The sequence below is a fragment of the Ursus americanus genome, chromosome X (genome assembly GCF_024610735.1).
Source record: "Ursus americanus isolate L20-20 chromosome X, mUrsAme1.1.p, whole genome shotgun sequence".
Lineage (NCBI taxonomy): Eukaryota > Metazoa > Chordata > Mammalia > Carnivora > Ursidae > Ursus > Ursus americanus.
Window position 1 is genome coordinate 63,876,324 of NC_142164.1, and position 19,713 is coordinate 63,896,036.

The 19,713-nt window shown below is 39.9% G+C and overlaps 1 protein-coding gene across 15 annotated transcripts in view; it reads left to right on the forward strand.

Annotated features, from left to right (window-relative positions):
• The window catches only part of LOC123797288 (uncharacterized), a 63,215-nt gene that overhangs the window by 2,227 nt on the left and 41,275 nt on the right, over positions 1 to 19,713 (forward strand). For 12 of the 15 annotated variants that reach the window (XR_015723294.1, XR_015723298.1, XR_015723297.1 and 9 more), the window contains exons 2-4: positions 7,788 to 7,926; positions 8,364 to 8,542; positions 9,336 to 9,439. Coding sequence is in view for 3 of the 15 variants with exons in the window: in XM_087859644.1 (XP_087715770.1) it covers positions 7,788 to 7,883 (96 nt within the window). In the remaining 12 variants the exon portion in view is untranslated. The other 3 variants (XR_015723303.1, XR_015723304.1, XR_015723299.1) reach the window with 2 other exon arrangements.

Sequence of the window (19,713 nt, forward strand, 5' to 3'; positions counted from 1 at the left end):
TATTCCCCTGAAATGAGGGTTCAAAATGTAAAGGACCTTTCTTTCCTGATTTCAGATTTTGTTTGTAATTGACCTGTGCTGTTTAAGAAAGGAGACCTGTTTGCTTTGGGCTGCTTTTTACTCAATGTATTGTGCAGGGTAACATGTGTAGAAGACAAAAAGTAAAGAATTGTTGATTTGGAGGCTACGGGGGTGGCCATCCTTATCTACCCTTGTCTTCTATGCTTTTTGTTCTGCAGAGGGTTTAAAATGGCCGACTGCGGCAGGCTGGACACACCCTTCTTGTTTTGCCTGGTTTGAGATCTGGTCAAATGCTTTGAGACAGCGGTCTTTTGCTGCAGTAGAGATTTTTTTCTTACCCATTATTAGTATTTTGGTGTGTTAATACAAATGTCCAACAGTAAAAGAAAGATTATTGTTTTTTTTCTTATAATAAAACACTGAAAATACATGCATTTCTTTTATTACTGGTTAGGATGGATTCACTGAAGTGGAATTACTATGTCAACGTTTTTAACACTTAGTGTGTATTGACAGATTTCATTCTGAAAAGGTGCCAATTTTTACTCACACAAACATTGGGTGGTGTTTTTAAAAATATATGTTTTGGATAAAAACCAGTATTATTTTAATTTTGCATTTCTTTGGTTATTAGTGAGTTTGAACTCCTTTTTCCTCTGTATATTTCTTAACAGTTTAATTTTTTTTTCATTTAATGTTAGTTCAGGTCTTATACTGATTTATCTGTTGGAGTTTTTTTTTAATGTTTTTTTTATTATATTATGTTAGTCACCGTTATCTGTTGGAGTTTTAGTTTAGTGTTATTGTTATTACCTATTTGAAAGTGTTCTTCAAGTAAAGGCTATTACTCGGATTTCTGCAGTGTTACATACTCCAGGTTATTGTTTGCCTTTTAACTTTTGTTTTTAAATTTGGGGTTAGTAGAGATTCGAAAGCAAGTGGTCAAATCTCAATCTTCGGTTTTCTGATTTTTCTTCCATTGTTTAAGTTTGAATAGTTCCCTCAATCTAGAAGTTCGGTAAATATGCATTGTAGCGTTGTCTGAGGATAACCATCAAGTTTGGGGAAAAAGGATCTGTAATTTCACCACCCAGAGATAACCCAGTGTTTATAAATGTGCTCACGTCTTTTCATACCCTGCATTTTTCTACAGTTGATCATATATTTGTACTATTTTACATTGTGTTTTGTGTTTAACATTATAACATGCATTTTTCCGCGTTAAACATGCTTTGCAATTGTCGTCTGATGGTTTCATGATATCTTGTTGTATGGAAATATTTTTAAATTTTCAGTATTTTAAATGATGTAATGAATGTCTTTTCATTTTCATTTAGTTATTGTTTATCTATTTTGAGTTATTTCTTTATAGAATAGAGTTCCAGAATTAGAATTGTTCATCAAAAAGTTTGAACGTTATAAGTCTTGCTATAGTAACATTCGAAAAAATTGTCATGTTTTTGTACCCAGTTACTTAGGCATTTAGAAAAAAATTTTTTTGCTACCTTATATGTAAGAGAATGGCATTTTTGTTTTACGGTCCGTTTTTCTGATTCCTGGTGAGGCTGGATTCTCAAATGTTAATTATTAGCTCTTTGCTTTGTGAACTATTTGATTTGAGTCTGAATGTTATGTATTTGTAAGAGCTGTATATTACGTGTTCTGTATAAGGATCTATTATCCCTTGTCATTTATTGCAAATGACAAATGCGATTTGTTGCACATATACTCCTGGTATATGTTGCCATTGAGTCTTAAGAAATGTTTGTGATTCCAAAGACAACTGCTTCGTGGGATACATGTCAGATTCTTGGTAGCCATTTTGAGATAACATTTGTCTGTCCTTTAAATAAATAGCCATGTCTTTTTATTTAAAAAGAGCACTTTTTTATAATAATTTTTTATTATGTGCTGCATAGCATTGGTACATCCTGGCTATGGTTGTGGAAAGAAGACATGGCAACATTTTGTCCCTAATAGGAAACCAACTTAGACAAGACACAAAACAGCAGAACCCTCTTCCCCATCCGTTCAGGGACTGATCTTATTTTGAATACTTAGGAGTGATCTGGAGGAGGATATGGACATAGTGTAATGTCCACATTTATAGATAACACCAAGCTTTTTGAAAGTGTAAAATGCTAGGAGGAACAAACTGCATCACCTGAGAAGGCATTGCGAGTGTGGGCTGACAGTGGCAGAATGGAACAGTGTAGGCAAGAGCAATATGATGAATTTAAGGGGAAATAGTACATATAAAAGTGGCTTCAGAGACATTGGGTCCCAAGACAGGGATCTCAGTGTAAAGGGCAACAATCTATTGATGTCATCAGCTCAGTTTGCTGGTGCAGAGACAGAAGAGCCATTAAAACCCTAGGCCTTATTAAGAACAGTATGGGACACAGAAAAATTCCATCCTGTGTTTGTATAAAACCATCTGAACCAAATGACTAGTTAACACTAGTAATCTCTCCTCAAGGAGTCTCTTACTATCACTCAGTGTTGACAAGTGGTTGGGAAGAGTATATTTCCTCCTTGTTTCATTTTTCTTATTTATTTTGTTATTTACTATTATGTAGGTAATTTAGGATAGATATTCTTAAAGGTTTTGGGGTGAGGTGTCTTAGAAGGTTTCCTGAAACTGGGTCTGTTATTTGTAGTTCAGAGAATCTGTTTGATTATATTTATTAAGTAAACCTTTCTAAATTATCATTCCCAGTACATGGGCTCCATACTATCTCATATATTTAATAACATTCTATAATTAATATTTAATAATATATTTAATAACATTTAATAACAATTTAACAAACAATAAATTTTTACTTTTTCAGTGAAGGGTGGGAATTATAGGATTTAGAGGTGCCAAGTGATTTGTTACTTACTGCTTTTTGCTATCCAGTTACACTGGGTAAATCCAGGTGGTCGTAAGCCCCCATTTTTCAGCATTTTGTTAGTTGCAGGTGTTAAACAGAGGCTTATTATGTGTGTGGGGGAGGTTGACAGATGTATAATGAGCAAAACAAAACAACAGAACTTGTACTGTAGAGGAGGTGGTTGAGAAGATCCTTTACTGGATGTCTCTTCCTATCTTAAGCGTGGGAGTCCCATGTTACATCATGGCCGGTGTCTAGTTCCCCACCCCATCTCTGATCAGGAGTTAGGGAGAGCGTGGGTATTTGAAAAAGCCTAAAAGCCTTTAACCTTTGATTTCTACAATTTGTTCCTCCCCTCTCTTGATGTTACAGCCAGCAGCAGCCTGGAGCAGCGCCCCCCCCCCCCCCGGAAAGAAATTTTACATCGGCCATTATAATACAACCTGATAAGTGTTACAGCACTTACCAGGTTGTATTGTAATTGTCTGTGTATATGCCTGTCTCCCTTCCTATGTTCTCAGTTAGACTGTAAGCTCCTTGAGGGCAGGGACAGTGTCTTCTTCTCCAGAGCCCAGCCTGGCACATTAGTAGGCCTCAGTAAATGTTTATTGGATGAATAAATGAATGAGTCATCAACAAACATTTATCGTGTGCCTGCTAAGGTGATCTCCACAGGCTCTGGACTGTCAACTGTTTATTCAAAATGCATGTGGTCAGAAACGTGCTATTTCTTTCTAGTTATGTATCTAAAGAGTTTTTCTGAGATAATGCTATTTTTGTGTTTGGATTTCAGTCCTTGCTATTTACAGATGTTGCTATGTTGCTGCTGCTGACGCTCTCTTCCTTGGTGGGACCTGGGTGATAGCTGCCAGATCAGGAGCCTCATCCTCCCTGCCCAGTGTGTGCTAAGTGGTTTATCTGTAGACTCATCCCCTTTTCACTCCTCCTCAGGTCAGCCTTCAGATGGTGTTCCTAGAGAGGGCTGCACGTTCTAGATCAGGGGTAGGCCAATGCAGCCTGTGGACTGCCTGGTTTTGCAAATAAAGTTCTGTTGGAACATGTGTTATTTGTTGATATTTTGTCTGTGGCCTTTCTGGCCTGCAGCGGCAGAGTTGAGTAACTACATCAGAGACCTGGTGGCCCATAAAACCTGTCCTTTACAGAAAAAGATTGCCTACCCTGCTTTGGATCATTACTCGGCATTGATGGTTTCATGTTCCTTGCCAGTCACCAAAGATGTTTTTAGCATCTCAAACTCATTTATTTACCTCATTCATTATTGCTTATAACAGGTCTTTTTTCCTGTTTTACAGGTGGGCCAGCTAGAACACACTTCAAACTAGATAGATTATAAGGCCTCCACCAGGGTCCGACAGTTAGTCAGTTATACCATGTACTTCGGCATCAAGCTTGGACCTTCATCTCTAGAAATTCCTTTTGTTATATCCTAACCTGAAGAATGTGGCCATGTCATACCTTGGTGCCTTATCCCTTGACCCCCTCCTTCCTGCACAGCCTTTTGCAATGAGAATATGGAAAGTAACAAATTAATGTGAGCTAAGGCAGAAAGGTAGATCAAGGCAAATGTCGACAGGGTCTGAATGCTACACAAGGAAAAGGGTTTTCTGAAATATTCACTTACTTAGACTTCATACAGTTAGGGAACCTGGACTTCCAGGAGCTTAGGGCCTTCCCCTTTACCCTCCCTAACCTTCCACACATTGTCTTGGTAACCTGCCTGGGGGTCTGTTGTGATTCATTTCATGATTTCATGTCGTTAAAAAGTTGAGAGCTCCCAAGTCCAATTCAAGAAAGCTAGATCCAAAAACAAACAAACGAAAGGAAGGAACATAGGAGTAAAATGGTGGGAAAGGCCCTTACGGCGTTGTTTTTCAAGTTGCTTGTTCGATTTTTCCCAGCATTTTATTATGAAAAGTGTTAAATATACATATAGAAAAGTTGAAGAATTGCACATTGAAAACCCATCTGCCTACCAACTGGATGTTGCAATTAACATTTTGCTATATTTGCTTTATTGCATATTTATCCATCTTTGTCGCATAGGTTTTTAAAATGCTTATGGTGTTATCCATTTTGAGCTCATCTGTATCTGCCCCACGTGGTACTTGAAAAATAGTTTCTTTTTATTCTTATCTGTATTTCCCAAGTTGGAACAAATACTGCTGCAGCCTAACTATGTATAAGCAGATCTTCCTGGCAGTGAGATTCCAGGGAGAGAAGACATTTGAAATCTGAGAGAAAATGCTTGCAGCTTACTGCAAATGGTAGGAGAAGGAAAGCTGGAAATCCAGGTCCATTGTCAGTGAATCTTTCAATAAAACATTGCCCTATACTTCATTTACTTCACTGCCTGGGGGGAGGGGGACAGGTCGTTTCCTGAGCAGCTTCTGCATGGTTCTTAACTTAGACTTGATGAAGGAAAAACAACAAAGTCACATCAAAATGCCACCTAGGTGATTTAGGATTAGCACAACTCCTTGGAATTTTAGCAGATGGATTTTTAATTTGAAGTACTGTCAAACAATATTCTTTCGGACCTTTTCTATTAGCAATAGCCGCAGAGGCAATTTAGGAAGCACCACGAACTGAAATCTTAATTTCTCTTCGTCATGAACATGATGATGGTAAACGTTACCCGTTTGTGTCTGTCTCCCTTCATTTAAACTCAAGGGCAGAGACTGGATCTTACTCATCTTTGTAATTCTCTTAGTAATAAACGTTTGAATTCATAAAAAATGTATTATTGCATTTAATACCTATCACATGGGCAAATACTAAAAAATATTATGCTGGTGTTGGTGGGGTTATCCAGTTTCAGTGTAATCCTTTGTAGGGGCAGTTTGGCAATATATATCATGGCAGAATAAATATTGTATGTCTTTTGACCACACAGTTGCATTTCTAGGGATATACCCCAAAATATTCTAAAGAAATCCTAAAAAAAAGTCTAAGGATATTCTAAAAGATGTAGTTATGGGGATGTTTACAATGTTCATAGCAATAAAAAATGGGGAAAAAACCTTAGCTATTCATGAATAATTGGGTAGATAAATTTTGATGTATTCATGTAATATTGCAACATGGCATTAAAAATAAAAACAGTCTTGTAGACGAATATTTTACTTGGAAAGATGTATCAAGTATATTAATTGGAAAAAAGCTAGAGAGCAGTAGTATGGTTTTCATCCAGTTTTTGCGAAATAAAAATTAATGTTTGTGTACATGAAAGTAATTGGAAGAACATACCCCGAGTGTTAAACTTTTGGGACTCTGTGATTTTTACTTTCCATCCTTAATATATTTCTGGAATTTTTTTCATAGTGTGCATTTATGACTTTCAAAGTTAGACAAACATGGAAAGTATTTCCATTTTGAAATTTGTTGACCTAAACAAAAGTGGAATAAATTGGGCGGCAAGGCGGTTGGGAACTGGAGTAGTTTAGTTTAGAAAAGAGCGAGGCGCAGTGGGAGAAGGGAGTGGGAGAAATAAGATCTCCGTGTTCAGAGAGAGGCACTACCTACCAACTACTCTATTCTTGGCTCCTTAGTGCAGGTATTTCACAGTAAGGTGTCTACATTTACATTTGCCATTTATTTCCCAATTATGCCCTGTACAAATTTTATTCCCCATTCTTGCCCTCTGGGCTGTAATAAGCTACGTAATTGCCAGTGGCAGCTGCTGCTTGTAGGTGTGCAGATCTTGCTCTAATAACAGCTTCTTTACTTTATCCAATTAAGAGATGGCTCAAACTCATCAAGGCTCCTGCTCCCCTTCCCCAGTGCTTGGCAGCATGAAATCTTCCCCACTTGTGGCGGGAGAGCTTTCTGCCTGGCTCTCATGATTACTAGTAGATTCTCGGACATTTTTGCTGATGGGGAATGCGGTGGTTAAAAATAAGTCCTGAGAAACTGCTCCTTGCATTTTCCTGGGGTGCAAGGGTTGTCTGCCTCTCACCGGGTAACAGGAAGCCTAGTTGCATTCGCTGGTGCTGCCAGCATCTAATGATTTTAATAGCCTGGGCTTTGGGCCATTGCTGAATTGCCAGATTTCTGGGTTGCTTTTCATGCTAAGCAGCTAGGGACTGCGAAGCTTAAAGACATTAGTCTGCTTTCTTAGAAAGAAAGAACCCTTGGGGATCTTTGGCTTATCCCGTGTGGGTCTTAGGTCTCAGAGTCCCATTCCTCCTAGTGGTTGAGTCTTGGGAGATAGGGGAGTAGCCATTGGCCTGTGTAGCTCCCTTCGATCATTTTGGTAACCTGGGCAGCAGATAAGGCAATAGATATGTTTAATTCCTTTTCACACACAGGTAAAGTGAGTCCTGGTGGGAGTTGAGATTGTGAATGACAGGCCTTGGCCCAGATCCCAGGGTTTTGTTACCTTTCCTCATTAGTGTGAACCAGAAGCCATCCACAGACCAGATAGATGGAGGTTTCATCCACTTTTAGGGAGCTCTTTTAGCCAGGATTACAGATTGAAGGGTCATAACTGCCAGACAGAGAAGGGCCCCTAAGAAATCAAGTTTACCCCCACTCGAAGGTAGGGATATTGAAATCTAAAGAGGGGAAGGACTTGCAGGAAGCTAGGAAGATCCGCATGAGTTAATACCTGAGTTCTAACACTTTGATATAGCCAGTTACTTGGTGTCTCTGTACTCAGGTTATTCATTTAAAATGAGTATAAGAATTCTTACTAAATAATAATTGTAGACATTTCAGCAGTCTGCCAGATAAAGAAGAGAGCAAAATATGAGGTCCATGGTGTGGGCTGGATGACTTAACTAAGGAGGTAAAAGTAAATCAAAGCTGTGTCTCAAACCTTGGCTATTCTGTCTTAACATTTGTTTCTTCTTCCTTCTTTCTATCCTACAGGTGACACCAGATGTGCTCAGAAGCCATGCCACTGGTGAAGAGGTCATTGAGCCCCGCCTGGCCCAGGGAGGTTACGAAGAATTGGGAGAGGCTTAGATCAGCATCCTGCACATGGTTATCAAATCATTGTGAAGTCTCGGTAAGTGGCTAGTGGCTTTGGCGGACTAGCCCGGTTAGTGGGAAGGGGCAGGGAAGGTGGTCTTCGTAAGTATGAGGCAATTACTTGGTATTTTCCCCATCATGGTATGAATAAAAAAGGTCTCAAAATGTTCAGACTACACTAGGAAGTAGTGTAGAGCCTAACCTTTGATTTTTTTCCTTCTCCCATTTTTGCAGATGGGGGAATTGCTTATCTTGCCTAAGGTTATAGCTAGTTAGTGTCGGAAGTGGCTTTGAGTTTAAGCCAATACTGTGTCTTCTACCTAGTGCTTCCTCTCGGTTCCATTTGAGTCCAAGGAGGCCGTGTGAGACAGAAGTGTTTTTTATTCCACACTGAAGGATCTTTATAATAGCCTCCGAGATTGTTCTTGCCCAATGAAGGAAATGTTCATGGTGTAATTACATTTTTTTATGCAGAAAATCATCTGGGAGGCCTGTTAAAAATGCAGATTCCTGGGCAGCCAGAAGCCTTGTCAAGAGCAACACTAAGACCTACTTGTCACTTATATTGAGGCTTCCTGCCCAGTGAGTTCATCAGCAGCCTGAGTGAATCCCCATTGCCGTGGATGTCCTCATGAGGCAGTTGGGAAGCCTTGGTAAGTTGCCAGTGGTTTGGGTGGGGTCCCCAGTTGGGGGCAGAGAAGAGATGGTTGCGATGCAGCACTTCCTCCCTTCTAAACAGACAGCTATTAAGTGCTCACTAGTTGCCAGAGATTATTCTAGATGTTAACAGAGTTCTGCCATCATGGAACTTTCATTCTTGTGAGAGTAGACAAAGGAATAAAGAACCAGTAAAAGCATAAAGTTTCATAAATGTTACATCTCAAGTTTATCCATTACAGTATGAAAATTATGTTAAAAATGGGTGGGTTAGGGGCGCCTGGGTGGCACGGCGGTTAAGTGTCTGCCTTCCGCTCAGGGCGTGATCCCGGCGTTATGGGATCGAGCCCCACATCAGGCTCCTCTGCTGGGAGCCTGCTTCTTCCTCTCCCGCTCCCCCTGCCTGTGTTCCCTCTCTCGCTGGCTGTCTCTCTCTCTGTCAAATAAATAAAAATTATGAAAAATATTTTATTTCTTTATTTGGGAGAGAGCGAGTGAGTGAGCACAGTTGGGGGAGGGGCAGAGGGAGAAGGAGAGAGAAGCTCAAGCAGACTCCACGCCAAGAATGGAGCTTGATGCGGGGCTTGATCCCATGACCGTGAGATCATGACCTGAGCCGAAATCAAGATTCGGATGCTTAACTTTCTGAGCCACCCAGACTGCCTCCACCATTCTCCCTCCCACTGTACTTGCCACTACCTTTCAGTACAGTGGAGGCTGACCAGGCTGCGTGTGGGGGGGTGATAGATGACGAAAGCAATCTTTTTCCTTTTTGTAACCCCTCACTAGGTTGAACTGTGAAGAATGTCTTCTGGAAAGTGTTTTAGAGAGTCTACCAGCTCTTTCACATGAGTGAACGTGTAGCAGTAGAGGGGATCCTCTCAGTGATTAAGGTAACTCAGTGATTTAGATAAATAGGGGAGGGAAAGATGACTTCCTGGATTCCTATCAGGGAGGCTCATAGAAATGTTGTTTCCAGGGGCCAATACCTTTAAAGCCTGCAGTTCGTTCTGTAGTACATCCTCTTCAAAACAACAGGGGTAAATGACATACTTACCCCGTCTGTGATCACCCCTGCAAAGGATCAGAACTGAAATGGTTCCCAAGTAAACTAGGTAGTATAAGTTACATGTCACAAATAATATCACTATGACACTAATTATACTCCCCTTATGGGGAGAGTCTGTTCTTTTTAACCAGATTTGTTGGGAGTTTTTATCAGACAGTGGAGCTGCATACATCTTATCAAAAGTGAGCTCATAGCAGAGGCTCATTATTTCAGCAGCAGCGAAGTATATAGCACTTTGAGTTACTAATTTCAGAGGCAGCAGGGTCTTTGGACTGCATTTAAACCCACTGGACTAGTATTCATTTTTGGCTCCTAAGGGGTGTGGCCCCTGATAGGCTCCAGGGAGCACTTAAATGGTCCAGAGTTAAAGTAGGCAGCATATGACCATCCCTGGGATAGCTCTGCAGAGGCTGCCCCTACTTTAAGCTTTTTTAAGGAATGCTAGATCATTCCTTGGTGTCTGCCATTTTTCATAAAAGTAATAAAGGTCACCTTTTCCCATGAGAATGGTCTTGAGATGGTCCCTTCATAGCGTAAGGTTCCTCATATGCTCTCTAGAATATTTGGATAATTCCTACTGATAGAATTAGATAATTAGCCTGCACAGGGAACCTGAATGATAGGAAAATTGTCTTTTCCCTTAAGGAGAAGCCTGGGATAGTCATTTATAGAAAGGGAGTTCCCACATTCGATGTCCTTTGCAACTTACTTTTTTATAAAGATTTTATTTATTTGTCAGAGCACAAGCGGGGGAGAGGCAGGCAGAGGGAGAGGGAGAGGCAGACTCCCCGCTGAGTAAGGAGCCTGATACAGGACTCAATCCCAGGACCCTTTGATCAGGACCTGAGCCGAAGGCAGACGCCTAACCGACTGAGCCACCCAGGCGCCCGCCTTCACAGCTTATTTTAAAACGACATATGAATGTTAGCATGCTGTCAAAAAACAAGGCTTCTATCTCTTTCTCTATATGGACCAAAATGGGTTGTATAAGTCTGGCTTTTGTTCTCTGAACCCCAGTTCTTTCCCTAGGGTTTCCCTATCCTCATTATCTGCTCTTTATTTTTGTGACAGCAGGTCCGTTGCGGGTTTTTTTTTTTTTTTCTCTTCTGTCTTTCTCTCTCGGCTAGCCATCACCCCTATAGTAATACCCACGCACAACTTTTGAAAATTTTCTGCCTGAGGTCCTATAACAATAACAGTGGTTATCAGTTAATTATAAGTGCCTTTTATGTTCTAGGCAAGTGCTTTACACATGTTTGTCATCTCATTTTAACTGAAGAGTAACTCTGGGAAGTCTGATTTGTCCCTACTTTACAGATAATAAAGCTGAGTATCAGAGAGATGATGTCCCCAGCGTGCCACAGAGAGCCAGTGGAGGAGCTGTATGTGTCACACTCCAGAGATCTTAGCTACCTTGCTGTACTTGAAGCCCTAGAATGTGGCGAGCATATTCTTCGTTGCTGGGCTCTCCTGCCTCTTCATGGGACCCTTGTCACTGTCCTCTTCCAGGACACGGGGGCACATGTGAAGGGTTTGTTTTTAAAGAGGGATTCAGATGTGCAAGAGAGATGGTGTGAGGGATGTGTAGGTCCCTTCAGTTTCTAGAAATAACCACTTGGGGTAAAGTAGCATTTATTTTTTTTTCCCCCACGTCTCTTCACTGTGTGCTTATCATTGTCTTTTCACCTTGTAGTGTTCCCCCCACCATCCTGCATGATGTTTATGTTGGACAATTTCTGTGAGGTTATGTTTTCTTCTACCCCAACGAAAAGGAATCACAAGAGTCAGAGTCACGAGTGAACACCCACTGCTTACGGAATGTTAGCTCAGGTGCGGGTGCATCAAGGGCTGGAGCAGCTTGCTGTGCCGATCAGTACATCCTCACTGGAAGTCAGCAGAAACACTGTATTCTGCTAGCGGACAGCACTGATAAAATTCCTCTTCGTATGTTTTGAGTGGAAACTAACAGGGATACGTATCAGTTAATACTTGCATCAGTTTTATTGCTGGTAAGGTAACAGTGTCCAGATAGTTGGCATAGACTAAGCTTTGGCAAGCTATGGCCCGCATGGCAGCAGCTTGTTTTTGTAAAGACGGTTTTGTTGGAGCACAGGATCATGCTTATTCTCAGTTGCCTTTTGTGCTGCGGTAGCGCTGAGTAGTTGTGATGGACTCTGCGGTTCACAGCCTAAAGCATTATCATCTGGCCCTTCACGCAAAGTGTGCCAACTCCTGACATAGGTTAAATGTACTGTGTCTACAAATCCTTGCCTTCCCCCTCCCATTTTCTTTTCTGTGGGGCTCGAATTTACAGCTAGCTAATCCTACAAAGTACAGAATTTCATAGTGGTCAGTTTGCCTCTGAATTTCTTCCCATTCAGATTAAGTTCACCAAGAAAGCACACTTACAGATTGGGCCGTATGTACAAAAAGAACTATGTTTCATATGCCTCATATAGTTAGTCATTTATCGTATCTGGTGCCCCCATTTTTTTCCTTCTTTTCAGGGATAACCATTTTAAAATTTAGCCATTCTCGGGTATCCAAACAGTTAGAACTCATGTTTCCTAATTATGACTTTACCTAATTTTAGTACATCTCCCCACTCTGTAGCATGAAAGCAGCCATAGACAGTATGGAAACAAATGGGCAGGACTGTGTTCCAATAAGACGTCATTTACAAAAACAGCAGCCTGGATTCAGCCCATGGGGAGAGTGGCCATCCCCACTCTGCATTATACATACAAGATTTGAGGTGATCCATTAAAGCAAACATTAAGGGTAATTTTTACTCAACTATTCACGTGATACAATAACAGTAACGCAGCTGTACTTGAATCAGCCCTCAAGTGACTTGTGATCTGTGCATATGTACATGACTTAAAAGTCATCTAAGTGTTGGCTCGAGTTTTTGGTAGAGTGATAGCATTTTCATGGGGCATGTTATTACCATCCCTTAGAGGATCCTCTTCCTTGCCATAGGTTTTCATTCATTCATTTATGAAGTACAGTTGACACAATGTTACATTAGTCTCAGGTGTACAACATAGTGATTTGACAAGCCCATATGTTATGCTTTGTTCACCACAAGTGTAGCTACTGTCTGTCACCATACAATGCCATTATGCTACCATTGACTATATTCCCTGTGCTGTACCTTTTATCCCCGTGACTTACTCCTGTTTAGATCACTACAGCTTTGTAGTGTTATCTTGAAATCTGGGATTGCGATACCTCCAGCTATTTGGGGTCTTTTGTGGTTCCATACAAATTTTATTTTATTTATTTATTTCTTAAAGATGTACTTATTTATTTTAGAGAGAGGTGCAAGCACCTGAGTGGGAGGGGGGGCTCACGGGAGAGGCAGCAAGGGAATCTGAAGCAAGACTCTGTGCTGAGCCCAGGGCTCGATCTCCCGACCCTGAGATCACAACCTGAGCCGAAACCAACAGTCCGGGCACCTAACTGACTGTGCCACCCAGGCGCCCCCGCCAATACAAATTTTAGTATTATTTATTCTAGTTCTGTAAAAAAATACCGTTGCTATCTTGTTAGGGATTGCACTGAATCTGTAGCTTGCTTTAGGTTGCATGGACATTTGAACTATTAATTCTTTCAATACATGAGCATGGAATATGCTTGCATTTGTTTGTGTCATCTTCAGTTTTTTTAATCAACATTTCACACTTTTCAGAGTATAGGTCTTTCACCTCCCTGGTTACATTTATTCCTAGTATTTTATTATTTTTGGTGCAGGTGTAAATGGGATTGTTTTCTTATTTTCTCTGTTATTTCATAATTAGTGTACAGAAACAGAATCAACTTCTGCGTTGCTAGGGCTTTCAGTACTATGTTGAATAAAAGTGGAGAGAGTGGATGTCCTTGTCTTGTTCCTAATCTCAGAGGAAAAGCTCTTGAGTTTTTCACCATTGAGTATGATGTTAGCTGTGGGTTTTTCATATATGGCTTTAGTTATGTTGAGATGTGTTCTCTCTGAACCCACTTCATTCGGAGTTTTTATCGTGAATGGATGATGAATTTTGTCAAGTGCTTTTTCTGCACTTATTGAGACAATCTTATGGTTTTTATCCTCTGTTTAGTTAATGGTGGTATATCACATTGATTTGGCACATATCGAACCATCCTTGCATCCCTGTAATAAATCCCACCTGATCATGGTTAATGATCCTTTAGTGTATTGTTGAATGTGGTTTGCTATTGGCCCGTAGTTTTCTTTTTTTGTAGCATCTTTGTCTGGTTTGTGTACAGTAGGTTTTTCTTTGCATGACTTGGAATATTTATTTCATTTTTTTTCTTATCCTTACATTATCAGCTCTAGTGTTTACCTTCTTCAGCAGTGTATGTATTCTATGGTACTTAAGCCCATAAGTGAGTCTAATACAGAGATTACTGTAGATGTAAGGACTGTGATTTTGATAATTTGCTGTGTCAAAACCTGAATTTCTCATTCAGGACAGGAGGAATTAATCCTTCCAGTGATATCTAAAAATGTGATCTGGACAAAGGAACAGGTGTCTCAGTCAAGTAAGTGATTATTTTGACATGGAAGTGAATATTTTTTGACCTTTTGTTGTATGCATTACATTTAATAGCTTTCTTAATAATGAACCTACCTTGCATTTCTTTTTTTTAAGTTTTTCATTATGTTCCATTAGGCAACATACAGTACATCATAAGTGTCTGTTGTAGAGTTCAGCAATTCATTAGTTGCGTATAACACCCAGTGCTCATCCCAACACATGCCTACCTTGCATTTCTAGAAGAAAATCTTTTACTTTTCAAGGATTTTGAATTAGGTTTCCTAAATTTGCTGTTTTAATGTCATTTTCCATTTTATTTTTTTATTACTTTGTTTCTGTGTTCAAAAGTGAATTTTTGGGGCGCCTGGGTGGCACAGCGGTTAAGCGTCTGCCTTCGGCTCAGGGCGTGATCCTGGCGTTGTGGGATCGAGCCCCACATCAGGCTCCTCTGCTGTGAGCCTGCTTCTTCCTCTCCCACTCCCCCTGCTTGTGTTCCCTCTCTCGCTGGCTGTCTCTGTCTCTGTCGAATAAATAAAATCTAAAAAAAAAAAAAAAAAGTGAATTTTTGGTTGGAGTGGCAGTCTGTCGGTTGTTGAAGTTAGGATCATTAATGAAATCCTGTTGCCTTATCTTTTCAGTTTAGCAGATCTCAGACATGTTCCACACCATTAAATATACTTTAATAACATCGCTTTTAAAGTGGCACATAATATGTCACTGCATTAATGTAAAATTTTAATTCTTATCCAGTATTTGGGCTCTTGTTCAATTACTGCTCTTTTAGGATCATGCAAATGATACTAATGTGAACCTCTCTGTAGATAAATCTCTGTGTGTATCCATATTTGTTTCCTAAGGTTGAATTAAATGTACATTCTATTAGTGTAAGAAAATGCCTATTTTTTCATATCCTCACCAATATACTATATTATAGTTTTTTAAAAATTGGCCAGTTGCAAATGTGAAAAGTGGTCTTCCTTGATATTCTAGTTTTTATTTGTTTCCTAGTGAGAAAGAGAAGTTAAAAATCTTACTGGAGACTACTTTTTGATTTTCTTTTTTCACACAGATTTTGAATCTACTGTATGTTGCAGCTGTTTTCCCCAATTTGGTGTGGATGTTGTTTTTTTATTTTATTTTATTTTATTTTATTTTATTTTATTTTTTATTTTTATTCAAGTATAATTAAACATACAGTGTTATTAGTTTCAGGTATACAATATAATGATTCGGCAATTCTGTACGTTGCTCAGTGGTCATCATGATGAGTGTTCTCTTAATCTCTTCACCCATTTCACCTATACCCCATCCACCTCCCCTTTGGCAACCACCAGTTTGTTCTCTATATTTTTAAGAGTGTTTAGTGTTTTTGTTGTTTGTCTGCTCTTACTACTTTTATTCAATGTAGTATTGGAAGTCCTAGCCACCACAGTAGCCAGCCAAGAAAAAGAAATAAAAAGCATCCCTCGACTGGTAAAGAAGAAGTTAAACTGTCACAATTTGCAGCTGACATATCATACATAAGAAAAAAAAATAAAACCCCTAAAGTCTTCACCAAAAAGCTATTAGAATAAATGAATGTAGAAAAGTTGCAGCAGGAGTTTGTGGATTTTTATGTTAAGATTGTGCCATTTATGTAACAGAGCTACTCTTTTCACTTACCTTTTGTGTCTTATTTCTCCCATTACATGTTGGCTTTCCTGTTCATTTTATCTTTTTTAATCCACCTCATATTTTTAGCTTATTCATGAGTTCTGCTTACCTCAGGCTTCAGCTTCATCGCAAGTTTCGCTTGCCTGTGGCCCTCATGGCCTTACCTGTGCATCGTGTTGGCTTGCTGTGTGTCCTCTCAGTTTCAGTTCCCTTTGCTACTATGATGACTTTTAATAGCCCACTTCTAATACTGAGGACACAAATTATTAGGCCTGACTTACCTCAGTTTAGTTAGATATTTATATGCCAGTAGCAGCAGTTTGTGGGTCTTCACTGTCGTGTTCTGCAGTTAATAGCGTTATTATACTCAGTCTCTGCTTTTTTTTTTTTTTAACTCTGTTTCGTTTCTTCCTGCCTCTAATGCATCCATTAACAACTGGCTTCTCTATCCTTTATTTCAGGGGTTTCAGTTGCGAATGCCTGCGGGGTCCAGATGGGGTAAATGCATAACATGGTTCTGATATTTATTTTCTTCCTTTTTCTTCAGATGCTGCTTAGGGGTTTTTGCAAGGGGCTTTTCTTTTGCAAGAGGACTTTTTCTTTTTCTACTTTTGATGGAGACCTTGGAAAAGAGATTTCTCTGCTCTTAAAAACAAGAGTGCAAATTGGATGGTAAAGAGCAGCTGATGCTTCTGAGAAGATTAGTAGGGAGTATTTGGGATTGTGGTTCCATGGAACGGGCACCTTTGATACAAAGGAGAAGGCCATTATTCCTTGGCTCTTCATTGTTGCCCAGTGGGAAAACAGCCCATATTGACAGGATTTTCAGCTCTCTGCAAGGAGACTGATTTTGAGCTGTTAGTTTACTTTTTTTTTAAGATTTTATTTATTTATTCACCAGAGGGAGAGAGAGGGAGGCAGAGGGAGAAGCAGGCTCCTCGTCGAGCAGGGAGCCCGATGTGGGGCTTGATCCCAGGACCCTGGGATCACGACCTGAGCTGAAGGCAGACACAACTGACTGAGCCACCCAGGCGCCCCTATTATTTTACTTTTTAAAAAAATTCCACAGGCCAACACAGCATGTTTATAAATGTTTTTATGACCTCATAAGTGTCTGCTTCTTCATAATTTTGGCTTATTTGTGGTGTTACTTTTTTCACATGTGGTATGAGAAATGAATGTGTAGCCCTGCCCATTCGACTTAACCTGGGGGTTGGCAGTTTCCCTTAGGTAGTGTTTAAAACTGGGTCACAGTTTTGAATGGAATTGTATAGAATAGAATAGGATAGATTAGGAAAGAACTTTGTGAGCAAACTGGCATCCTCTGGTCTGGATCCCCACCTTTAGACCCACATAATGTTTCATAAAAATCTGGTGGTTGCCAGGGGCTGTGGGTGGTGGTAATGGGGAGTTGTTTAATGGGTATAGAGTTTCAGTTTTGCAAAATGAAAAAGTTCTGGAGTTTGGTTGCTCAACAGTGTGAATACACTTAACACCACTGAGCTAGAAGTGGTTGAGATGGTATAAAACAATCGAACAAGAATAGTTCATTAAACAGAAAGTTTACACAGTCATCAGAATATCCTTGGGTATGTTAAATATAACGTCTTCAAGTTTTAAGAGTTTCATCCTTCCATTTCTGTATATCAAGGATCTGTTCATAAATTGTGGCCCATGGGCCAAATGTAGCCCACCACTTCGTTTTTTACAGCCTATGAGTGAACATGATGTTTACATTTTTTAATGGTCGGGGAAAAATCAAAAGGGGAATAATATTTCGTGACATGAAATATACAAAATCAAATTTCACATTTATTGGAACATAGCACCACACTGATGTATGTATTGTCTCTGCCTGCTTTATGCTACAGGGGCAGAATAGAGTAGTTGCGACGGTTGTGACATATGGCCTGCAAAGCCTAAATTACTTACTACCTGGCCATGAACAGAAAAACTTTGAGGTTGCTCTGTTGCAACAGTTACCAGATCCCTCACAAGGATCATCTTTGGTGGCTTTAAACGCCTAATTAGCAGTTTTGTCATGGACTACTAGGGACTGTTACTCTATTCTATTATGTGGGGAGATTCTCACTTCCTTATTCCCAGATGTGACTCCCTAACTAATTCTGAAAAACTCACATTCTTGGTGAGCTTCAGTTGTGGCTGGAATCCTGTTAGCAATTTCTGGTATTGTTGGCTCCTTTGTTTTAAAGAAAGAGACTTCTCTTGGGCCATCCAAGCAATTTGGACCACCCACAGCTATGCATGGCCAGCCTCTAAGATGGACAAGGATCTCCTACGAATTCAAATACAGAAAACCCTGTATTCGAATAAAGACAATTTAAAAAATAAAATTCGGTTTCCCCTCTGAGGAAAATGGTTTGAGGGTTAGAAATGGTGGTTCCAAGACAGATCCAGGAATGCTGGCAGCAGGGGTTTGTATCCTGCATCTAGTATGTCACCTTTAACATCTTTTTAAAATAAAAATCGGATATAGTTAATGTATACAGCACAATGTTTTGATATACATCGTGAAATGATTACTGTATAGTCAGACGCCAAACTAACTTATATTCTCACTTGTTAAAATTTACTGTGTGTGAGAGGAAAGCACCTGAAATCTGCTCTATTAGCACATTTTGAGTATTCAGTACAGTCTTAATTGTAGATACCATTTCATACATCGTGTCTTAATTCCTCTTTGTCTCTGCTTTTTTCTTTTTTTGTCTCTGCTTCCTCATACCTACTCAAGCTTTAGTTTACCTCCTAGCTTTGTATTCTGCCTCCTCATAAATTTTCAATTACTCATCATTAAACCTTGCTTATCGCTCTGGTGTTCTTGGCTGTATCTCATGTTTCCCAGCTCTGTCCTTTGCGGTTCAACTCCCTTGGCTATGGGCCTCACTGTCTTTGCATTTCACAAACTGCGTTGTTCAGTGCAAGAATTTCAGTGGCTTAGCTCACGCCTGCGTGGATAGTCACTTTCTGAGTTATGCAATAACACAGCACTTGGGCAGTGTATCCTACACCTGGCTCATTCTACTTTGGTTGACATGACAGTTCGTATTCTAAAATTTATTGCTGTCTAGAGCTGCCTTTTCTCCAGAACTGTCTATGGTTGGGACAGTTTACCTTGGATGGGACTATGCGTGTGGCTACCATTTACTTCAGATGTGTTTGTACTACGTTTCTACATGCTGACCTCTAAGTATATATGCTCCTCATTTCATATATTCATTTGTAAAGATGCTCTTTCTGTACTTTTCCAACTTGTGCTTAAGTATAGATGTTGGAGAATAACTAAGGCAAGCCAGATGCTGTAGTCTGAAGTAATGTCATAAAGCCACTTTTGAAGTTTACTTTCCAATTGCAGAAGCACTCACCTATCTGTGATCTTCCTTGGCCACTTGAATTTTGTCTGTTGTGATTGTGTCACAACTTACATTCACTGGATGTGTGGTCCTGTGACAAACTTTGCCACAGTTCGAGGCTCTTAGAACATTCAAGCCAGGGTTGTGGTGGATGTATCCACTCTCTATCCCACCACCAGGTAATAACCAGGACTATTTAGACTATTCCTGCCGAAGTTCTGTTCATGTAGCCCAACTCTCTACTATTTTCTAAATTACATAGGATTTCTGGTTTCAAGAAATAAGACACAGGCTTAGGTCAAGAAACAGGTATTTATCTCATAGGTACACGTAGTAAGGAAAATAGGGATTTCATAAGACGGTCAAGAACAGTGTGGTGTGGAAATTCATCTGTGGTGGCTCTAGGGACTTAAGCACATGGAATTAGTGGACCTTTTCCGCTGTGCCATTGACTTGACTCAGCTTTCTATTCTCCTATCTTATCTACATTTTCCCTCATTCATCTTCCTTATGCCTGGCTTTGCCGTTACCTT